General features: G+C 42.1%; 1 protein-coding gene across 1 annotated transcript in view; it reads left to right on the forward strand.

The window, feature by feature from the left end:
• NR1D2 (nuclear receptor subfamily 1 group D member 2) overlaps positions 1-8,057 on the forward strand; it is a 55,790-nt gene extending 47,733 nt beyond the window's left edge. The window contains exons 7-8 of the mRNA XM_069088491.1: positions 1,346-1,556; positions 4,595-8,057. Of these exons, the coding sequence (XP_068944592.1) occupies positions 1,346-1,556; positions 4,595-4,791 (408 nt within the window). The 3' untranslated portion in view covers positions 4,792-8,057. The remainder of the gene's footprint in view (positions 1-1,345; positions 1,557-4,594) is intronic.
• The last annotated feature ends 2,525 nt before the right edge of the window (positions 8,058-10,582 follow it).

Raw genomic sequence — 10,582 nt, forward strand, 5'->3', positions numbered from 1 at the left:
AATGACCATGCCTCAAGTTTATCCTTAATTATTCGGGGGGGGGGGAAAGGGCAAAAGAAAGGGTAATAATTTATCCTATAAAAAAAAGAATGGTCTTTCCAACCATCTTTCCTTCCTTCCTTCCAACCTTCCTCCCTTCCTTCCCTCCTCCCCTCCCCCCTCCCCCCTCCTCCTCCTCTCTCCCTCCTCCTCCCTCCCCCTCTCTCCCTTTCTTCCTCCCTCTCTCTATCCCCCGTCCCTCCCTCTCTCTCTCCTTCTCTATCTTTCCCCCCTTACAGGTACACACACACATATATACACATATACATTTATACATACCCATACATAGTGCACACATCTATACATACACACGTAACGAGTGTGCTAACGGTTATTGTCTACTCAGAGGAGAAAAGTATGACCTATTTTGCCAATAACTTAAAAGTAACAAAAGTGACATTTCTTTTAAAATACAGTAGGACTTCTGTCTTCTAACTTTTTCATCCTACCTCCACCCCAACATTTGAACCCATGAGACTTTGCTCAATGAGAAGAGGGCAAGTGTCTCTCTCTTTTTTCATACTGATGCAAGAGCCCTAGGACAGGAATTGTGGGATAATAATGCTGGCTTCTAATATAGTTAGGGGAAGGAGAAGTTTCCGGTGGCTTCTTTCTGTTTTGTATGGCCTAGTCCTTGGAACCCAGGGTTGGTTCGTTCCTCTTTGCAAAGGCAGCAGACATTCCATTTGGTGCCATGCATTCAAGGGTTTAGCTAAGTGTTCTGTCTAATCAGTAGCTGCTGTTTCTGTTCTAACCCTTCCTCTATGCTGACATATTTTCTCTTCTAATTGCGATTTGTTAATTTTCTTTAAGCACCCTCTGTATGTGTGCTCTCCTGGGTGTCAAGTGAGCTCTCGCATATCTTTTTAAAAAATGATGTAGCTTATTTGTATTTCCTGTAGAAGTTGTATTTTTCTGTCTCCTAAAGCTTGTTGCTCAAAAAAATTTTCAGGAAACTAAAGGATGGTATTTGTTGTTTTAGATCAATTTATCATCAATTTAGATCAATTTATCAATTTTGAGTTAGAAAATAGTCAGGTTATCCTTTCATTATTGACCATTTTCTTATATAAATGAATATAGAGTTATTTATATGCACCAAATCCTTAAATTCTCTTTGGACAGTGGAATTACCTGCATCATTTAAAAAACAAAATAATCATCAGTTGCTTTGTCTTCCTTTTTTCCTGGTTTTAATTGTATGCTTTTGATTCTTTTTGTTTTAAAGTGATGTTTGGAAATGGTATTAAGCTGTCTTGCTTGGTACTATTAATGAGTTTTTAAAACTTTTTTTTTCTCTTGCTAGGTTTTAATGGTACGGTTTGCATCGCTATTTGATGCAAAGGAACGTACTGTGACCTTCCTCAGTGGAAAGAAGTATAGTGTGGATGATTTACGCTCGATGGGAGCTGGAGAGCTGCTCAACTCCATGTTTGAATTTAGTGAGAAACTAAATTCTCTACAGCTCAGCGATGAGGAGATGAGCTTGTTCACAGCTGTGGTCCTCGTATCTGCAGGTAATCAGGTGATCAGCAGGCATTTATGAAGTGCCTGCTGTGTGCCGGCACTCTGCTGGGCCCTGGGGACACACAGAGACAGAACGAGTCAGCCCTCCTCACAGCACAAGGATGGCCTTGGCAGCCCCACAAGGCCAGAAGGAGAGGGCCTGGAGCCTGCCAGCTCCAGGGCTCCGGGGCAGCCATGTGGCCCTCACAGGTCTGGCCAGGGTCTTCACAGAGTCCTCACCTACTGCTCTGCACTTCAGCTTCTGTTGAATATCCACTACACATTTGTGATTCTCAGTCCTTAGTCTGTTCCCCTGATGGAGCTTTCAAAAAAACCATTTAAGTCAGACAGATGGCACTTGTAGGCATGCAGGTGTGATGGAGGTGTTAGATCAGTCAGCTAGAAGCATACAGAGACTGTCCCACAGGAGCACTCTTCCTCCCTCTCTTCTCTTTCCTCTGTCCTTCATTCTCCCATTAGAAGAGCCCAGCCTCCCACTCAGCTGTCCTTTAGACCCCTGCCGCCCCCCCCACCCCCCCCCCCCCCCCCCCCCCCCCCCCCCCCCACACCCACCCCACCACCCACACCCCCCCCCCCCACCCCCCTCCTCCCCCCCCCCCCCACCCCGCCCCCCCCCCCGCCTGACCCAGTGACTGGGATGTAGCATGCACGTAATCCGTGTTAGCTGACTTGACTGGAACCTTTAAGACAAGGGATATTTTCTGCTGTGTATAAGGAAACTGAAGCATAGGTTGTACCATGTCTGGGTCACTGAGAAACAATAGCATACCTCTCTGTATGCTCCGTCATTAAGGTTTTGTAATATATTGGTGTAGAAAGTGGGAAATGGGACTTTAATCAGCAGAGGTTTATTGAGAGCCTGCTGCTGTATGCAGAGCACTGTGGTGGGCAGTGCAGACGCTCATTAGAGCTCTGGTCCCTGCTTGGGGATGACCAGCTGCTGGACACACCTGAAGGCTGGATCAGTGGAAAGTGTAAGGTTCTTTCACACTTTGGAGGGTACATTTCAGCACTGTTTATCATAGTGAGTAATCCTTGCCAGAGGTGAGCGCTAAACAAGCACTATGGTAATAGTCCTGTGAAGGGATTCTGCTCAAGGCTGCTTTATTCACCAGATAAACTTTACGAGTCTCTTGTATTTTTCTTGGCTCTTGATTATTCTTTGGTAACTAATAACATTAAAATAGTAACTCTGCTGCCTGAAAGCACAGGTTTTAGTTTGGACACAAATCCACATGTGCTGATGGCTGGGGTTCCTGCCCATAAGGAGGAGAAACAAAGACAGCATGAGGCAAATGGGGCAGCAAAAGGTGCCAGCCTGCACTCTGAGGAGATGTGACTGTGGGCTGGCTTGGGGAAGTATCCAAGGGCTCCAGGCGAGGAGGAGGACTGTAGGGCCCATCCCCAGGGGAGAATACCGAGTTGGAACACTAAGGGAACAGTGGTGCCACTGACAGAAGTGGCATGTTTCAGAATAAAGTTCAAGACGGGATGTTAAGATGGTAGATGGCACACACACATAACACATACAAGTGTATAAAGTGGCCACTTTGTACGCTTGGGGAGCTAAGGAAGGGAGGATGCTGAGAAGTCACAGCTGCAAATGAAGATCTGGGGGTTTTCTGCAGTGGTGACTTCCAGTTTGGGTCAAGGGCATGAGCAGGAAAGAAAATGTCTGCATGTGGGCAACAGTGCCCCATGGATCATCAACCACCTGGCCTACAGATTCAGGGTCAGTCCTGCTGTATAATCATGAGTATCAGGAGCTCAGAATCAGGGGACAGCATAGGATGAATGTGAAGAATACTGCCTGGTGCAGGGGGTTGTCTCAATGTCTTCTATGCTGCTGCTGTGAATTCTTTATAGTAACCCTGTTAAAGGATTGTATTAGCGACCTAGGATCTTTGATATGGTGAATCTCTTGACCTTGGGAGTTGTGAGGGCTAGTTAGGCTAATGACTTTCATGGGTCTGCTTTAAGGTCAATCCTAGGAGTGAGGGCCACCAGGCTACCTGGGGAGGGGCAAATTGGGTCAGGTTGGAAAGCTCCACTGTTAACCAATGATGGGCCCAGGCCTGGGAGTGACCTCTGTGCTTCCAGCCTGGACAGGAAAGAGGGAGACCAAATCTCCAAAACAAAACCCAAAAAAGTGGCTTTTATTATTATTATTATTTTTTAAGCAATTGGGGTTAAGTAACTTGCTCAAGGTTACAAGGCCAGGTGTTTCTGGGTGGGTGCTAAGTGTCTGAGCCCAGATTCGATCCCAGGTCATCCTGACACTGGAGCCGGTGCTTTTACTCGCTGTGCTACCCGGCTGCCCCCTTTTATTATTTTTTTTAAACAAGAACACAGTGGACATTTTAATTTCTCTTTACAAGTATAAAGCATGAGTGAGCATGCTGTTGGTTGATTGTAGAGGTCTTTTTTTTTTTTTTTTCCTTCCTTGTTGGTCTGGTACAGGAAGGGTCAGAAGGTGCCCTAAAAGGAGCTGTGCCTCTTTGGGATGTTAAAAAGCTTTGTTTATTTTTGCACTGTGATGTGAAGGTGGAGGGAGAAGTTAATGTTGTCATCACTTTGGGGAAGGGGAGAAGGAAGGAGTATGGGGTGAGAGGCAGAGTGGCCTAGTGGGGAGATTCTGGAGGCCTGGGTTCGCTAAATATGCATACACAGTCATATTCAGTGATGATGGAGCAGTTTGTAAAGTTAGAATATTTCATTGTATTAAGTATCTAAAACTGTAAAGAATGCTAGTTTATTTCATTTACCAAATGACTATGTGGTTTTTAATATAATTCTTTTTTATAAGCCCTTCCATTTAAGATTTACTTAGTTGTACAATTAATGAATATCAAATTGGTTCACATTTCTTAGAGCCTTTTTTTATATCATCAAGTGCTACTGTATAAGACTGGTGAGTAAGAATTAAATGCTAATACTTAATAATATTGTTTAATCTCTCTCTCCCTTCTTTCCTTGTCTCTCCTCTCTTTCCTCCTGCCTCCTCTCTCCTCCCCCTCCCGCATACTAGATCGATCAGGAATAGAAAATGTCAACTCTGTGGAGGCTTTACAAGAAACCCTTATTCGTGCATTAAGGACCTTAATAATGAAAAATCATCCGAACGAAGCCTCTATTTTTACAAAACTCCTTTTAAAGTTGCCAGATCTGCGTTCTTTAAACAACATGCACTCTGAAGAGCTTTTGGCCTTTAAAGTTCACCCTTAGGGCTGTTGGTTTATTTATACATGGACTGGTTCATGCAGACTGTACATTTTGTGCTAAAATGCTTATTTATAGGTTTCTGCCCTGTGTGGAGAAAGAGGAACCCTTAAGACATTACTTGATTGTTAGAGATCCCTGTAATCACGCAATAATACTGAGAACTTTTCAGCCACCCGGCAATGCACCTGACAGCATCCTCCATGATATACACCAAATCAGCTGTGTCGCTCTTAAACAGGAGAAGCTACACTGAATTATAATCACACTGAATGTTAAGGCTTTTTTCATCTGCCAAAACCAAAAAGAATTTTCATCTCCCTGTGGTATAAACAGAACGCACAATTAAAAGGAGGTGGGCTCCTTTCATGGAAATTCCAAATCACAGACCTCCCTTTCACCACCAGGCAGGCAGGGTGACCTAATGAATGGAAAACTGAGCTCCGTGGGTTGTCCCTGGCCCTGCCACCAGAGAGCTGCTTGGGATTCTAGGCAAGCCACTTCATTCTTTAGGCCTCGGCTTCCTCATGTGGAAACTGTGCTGAATGGCTCCTTTGCCTGCTTCACAGTGGCATCGTGAGGGTTAATTTGAAAATGTCTGTAAAGCATATTTACCTCCTGGGAGATAGGCACTATGTAAATAAAGCATTATTTTTCTTCTTACTCATAAATAACTTTTTTTGGAATGATTTCACAGTCCACACCAACTCATTCATTATTTAGGGCACATGCATATGTGTATGTACAGTGATACACACACATTGCATGTTTAGGAATAATATGAATAACTTAGTTTTGTGTACAGATGTGTATGTGAATATAGTTTTACATATTTCTTCACAATATTTTAAACTGTGAAGAAGTTTATCATACAAGAGGTTTAAAAATAGAGGCATGAAAAGAACCAAATAGGTACTTACTGCCTCCTGATTGATGATCTAACTGTCACTAACAGATGTTTTGGCGTTATCAGATTTAATCTATACTCTATTTTTGTTAATCTAAAGAATACATAATGTAAACATGCAACAGTTAAGTCCAACCCTAAGTAATGTATTTTAGAGTCTGCCTGTGGGAAAAGAGAATTAGTTGTTTAAGGTACTAGTTCATCTAACAGCCCATAGTTTAGCTGAGATTCCAAGCTTGAGCTGATAAAATTCGAGCTGCTGACCACTATTCACATACTATAGCACTGCTAAAAAAAAAGAAATAGCAAAGTGGTTAAGAATGTTGGTTCTTTCTACAGAACTAATAACCTGTAGTTTAAGAAATATTTAATATGTTAATAGCATATTTTTCATATTCTGAGACCATTTTTTTTACACTACAAAGAATTTTTTGTTTTATTATTGAATAGGGTTTAAGTCCTATTAAATCAGAAAGTATCAGTCCAGTGGCCTAACTTGACTTCTCTCTGCTGTGCACATCTAGACTTAGAGGGAGGTGGCATGTGCAAGACTATTGGGATTTTGTTATCTCCAATTTGTAAAAATGCCCTCTCGTTTGCAGCAGTAAGGAAAAATGCCCAATGGGAGGTGCTCATTTGTGTTTCTGTTCTCCTTTCCCTGCCTAGAAAAGAGTCAGAGTGATGTTCTCTGAAAAAGAGGGGTCCATCCCCTTTGTCATTTGTGAATTGTATGAAATTGAAAAGATGAAAGGAGTCCAGTTTACTGATATGCTTGTTAACTGTTATGTGAACAAAATGCCTTATTTTACAAAAGTCTCGTTACTGCTGTAACTGTAATCGCGACTAGGATTTGAATTGCTGCCACATTCCTGTTTAACCGAGCCCTTCCATCCTCCAAGTCTACAAAGGCGGTGACATCTCTGATAGCATCTCTCTAACCCATAATTGGGATTTACCTTTGACTGGCTATGACTTTTATGGACTATCTAATGGAGTTTCTGTGAATTCTTTACATGGTAGCACTATCTTTTTGAGATTTATTTTTTAAGATATCCAAGGACATGGTTTGCTTTCTTCTGTGGGAGTAGACACAGCTTTTTGGGGTATGTTTGGAAAAAAAAAAGTTGAAGTTCAAACTAATACCCAATTTTTGCCTTTTGCATATGCCTCTTTATCAACATGTATCTTAAAAAAATGATTAAGCCTTTAGGAATGTATAACCAGAACTGTGTAAGTATTGCTTATTAAAATTTTAGTTAGGTTCAATATATACATACATCTATATATACATATATATAGGTATATAGATAACGTATTTTGTCTTGTGACATTTTATTTGACTGAATTCTTCCTGTAGATGACGGTAAATGGAGAGTTCATATGAAAAAACAAGGTGCCACTCACAGCACTTGTATGTTGGAAAATGATCCATATATCAAAACCTCGAATTCCAAAATTAAGCCAGCAGTGTTTTTATAAGCACATTCTTTTACCAAGTCACTGGTCATACACTACACTTACGAAATGCTGAGAAGACAACTGATGTGGACAGACACCTTTCTCAGTTGGTGGAACATGGCTGATTGACTAAATAATGTACTGTATGAGTTCAATGACATTTTAATTCTGCTTTTGCATTTTAAGAAACATATGGGCATTATGTCAGCAAACTAAGGGCATTCATTATGTCAGCAAACTAAATCTTGTCTGTGTTTTTCATGTATCCTTTTAAGACCCAGGGGAGGGGAGGGTCAGCTTGTAGTTGGAAAAGGACAAACCCTGTCTTCCTGGGATGTACTTTTTCTTGGGGGGGGGGGGAGTTGGAAGACAGGTGGTAAATTAATGGCAGGTTTTAAAAACTTATGAGCAGGTAATGGATATGGGTTGTGTTTATCTTTCAAATCTACATTTCAAGAAATTACTGTAACCTGCTAAGATCTGATTTATTTTCTGTAAACATCATCTAGACTTATTGCTGTGCACGAGAGTAACTGCTTATCTCCATTGTTATGTTTCTTTTCCAGTATCAAGTTTGCTGAATGTAAAAGAAGAGTTTATCATTTAGGATATAGAATTTTTTTTTAGGGGGGGGAGGGAGGAGCATCTTGAAATCATGAGACTGACAAACAAGGAACTTGTCTTCATATGATCCAGAATAAAACTTGAAGCTGTTCTTGCATTAAAAAGAAAACAAATGGTTTTAGGGTGTCTTTTTTAATGAGAGGTGCATTATTGTAGACCGGACACAGGTTCAGTTTATTGACAGAATGATAACTGATGAGGGCACGGACAATATCTCATCCTGTGTGTCTGAATAGGAGCCTGTATATGGGATGGGAGGACAATAAATATGATTTCTAACCAAGTGTTTGGTTTGGGACTTTCTAGTTATTTTTTTTGTAAAACCATTTGTAATTGAAACTTAGTATCTTAACACCGACATCTTAACCACAGGAATATCTATTAACTTTCAAGTGTTGAAGTGAACAAAATAGTCAATACACAAGACTGAGTGTTGAGTTGCTGAGTGCTGAGGATGTATAAAGAAAAAGAAAGCCAGCCCCTTCCCCTGAGGGATTCACAATCTAACTGGGAAAGATAACACACAAAAGGAAACAGGGTGGGGGAGGTATCTGACTGGGAGCATGTGATGGAAAGAAATATGAAATAAGAGGTGCCAATGGCTCCCAGGGGCATAGATTCAGAGTGGGGAGACAGTTGAGCCCAGGGATGTCAAACTCGTAAAAACAGGGTCCATTAACCCATACATAAGGACCCTTACAGGCCCATATCGACCTCTGTTGTATTTTTATTGATTTTGTGTATTTTCCAGTTATATTTTAGTCTGATTCTGGGCACACTTCCTGGGTTGTACGTTTGACAACTCTGATCTAGCACCCTCCTGCCCCCATTTTACAGGTGAGGAAACCAAAGGGGTAGGTGACTTGTTGAAGTTCATGCAGCTAATACCGTGTTTCCCCGATAATAAGACCTATCCCGAAAATAAGCCCTCCCCTTACGGTGTAAGATTCCTCTAAAATAAGCCCTCCCCTGAAAATAAGCCCTATTGAGATTGCTACTGTAGTGAAGGTGATCCCCTATGCTACATGCTACATTACGGTACCCTCTGTATGCACCGTCCCCCTCCCTCCCCCCCGTGAAACGCATGTCGCGCTCCAAGCTGCATCCAATCAGAGCTGCAGCAGTGAGCGCATCATCCTGTTCTTCCCCAGTGATTTGCTTGCTGGTGCCATTGAGAGCAGTGCCTCGGAGGAGAGCTGAGGCAAGACAACATAAGCCCTCTGGTGTTTTTCTTTCCAAAAAAAATAAGACAGTGTCTTATCGGGGAAATGGGTAGGATAGCTGAGATTTGAACCAACAGTGCCTACCTCCATTGTCCCTGTTCTACACTGTCATGCTGCCTCCCTATCCCAGTGTCTTAGCGGGTCTTGGCTCCCTCATTCATAAGGTTAGAGGGTTGCATTACACTTTGAGTCTTAAGGTCTCCTGGTGTTTAAACCAAAGCAGTATCATGACGGTCATATCAGTTCAGACCAAAGTGCCATTAAGGAAAAGTGATTTTGTTGGGCTTCAGTCACCTGACAGCTATCAGCTAGAGGCATCACCAAACCGGCTGGATGGTTGGCTTCATTTTGCTTGGGCAGACCCAAACCACTGAGGAATGCAGAGTCTGCAGAAAGGCCTTTGGTGCGCACAGAGCTAAGGCCATGCTCATTTCTAAGATGTGATTCTAAGCTCTCCACCAATTTGTCCTATTTTCCCTATTCTCAGTGTTTAAGAGGTTGCTGTGGCCCTAGCTTTTTTAGCCAAGGGTGTTCATTGCCTGTTGAATACCCATGTTCGTTTTGTAGGAGTTAGTCATAGAAATATCTCCAGTTACCATTCTGTGTGAGAAATCCAACTTTGGCAGGGGGTTATCCAGACTGTTTCTTCAATGACCTCTGATGACAAGACCGGGAGGACTTTGGGAAAACTCATTCTCGGTTTTCTATACCTCCCAGATTTAGGCCTTGGGAGAGAGCAGGATCCGTTCCTTCAGGGGCAGTTTGGGTACAAATTCGAAAAGACAGCTCTCGTGTGCCCAAGTTTTACGTTTGCTTATGCAATGAACTTAAATCTTCCTACCATTCTTTGGGAAGCCAGGGCCGGGTCACGGTCTTTTCTTTTAACCTCCATTTCTTTAGGTAGTCTCGCCTAGTGTGTTTCATTCCATTTGCTTGACTATTGCTCAGCTTGTTGAGGTTTTCCTCCAATTATTGTTTTATGTCACACCTGTCTCTAATTTTCATATTTGCCTGCACCTGTTCACTCAGTTTTTCTGTCTCCTGCCACTAGCACGTATACAGGAAGGCCAATTCTTCTCCAGAAGAAGCATGCTCTCATTCTCTCCTGATCACTAATTGAATACTAATAAATATTCCAATCTTCATCTAAACGATTCAGCAGGAACTGCCTCAGAGCTATGCAGGGTGCTAGGCACGGTGGGTTCTCCTTGTGTCAGCTGCTCCAAGGATAAAAAAACCCCACAGTTTTGTCTATAACAATTGGCAGTAGGTGGATGGGGTGGTGGACAGAAGATAGAACTGCTCACCTCTTATTTTTTATTTTCTGTCATTGAGAATGATTACTGAACTGAAAAAGATGGAACAACAATGGTTAATAAGGAGACAAAACTCCAAACACATAAGGAGATTGTAAGAAAGCAACTAATAGCTCTTGATGGATGAATCCACAAGCATTTGCCTCCTATGTTCTAGCTGCTGGGGTTTAGTTCAAGTCACCAGACCTGAGTCAGATACATTCCAGGTTGGTGAAATAATTTACTAGTAGATTTGAATACTCATCACTCCATGATCTTTGAAACGGTGT

This window comes from Petaurus breviceps, unplaced genomic scaffold, assembly GCF_028583685.1.
Source record: "Petaurus breviceps papuanus isolate PSGF00001 unplaced genomic scaffold, PetGlider_PUasm1.0 185, whole genome shotgun sequence".
NCBI lineage: Eukaryota > Metazoa > Chordata > Mammalia > Diprotodontia > Petauridae > Petaurus > Petaurus breviceps.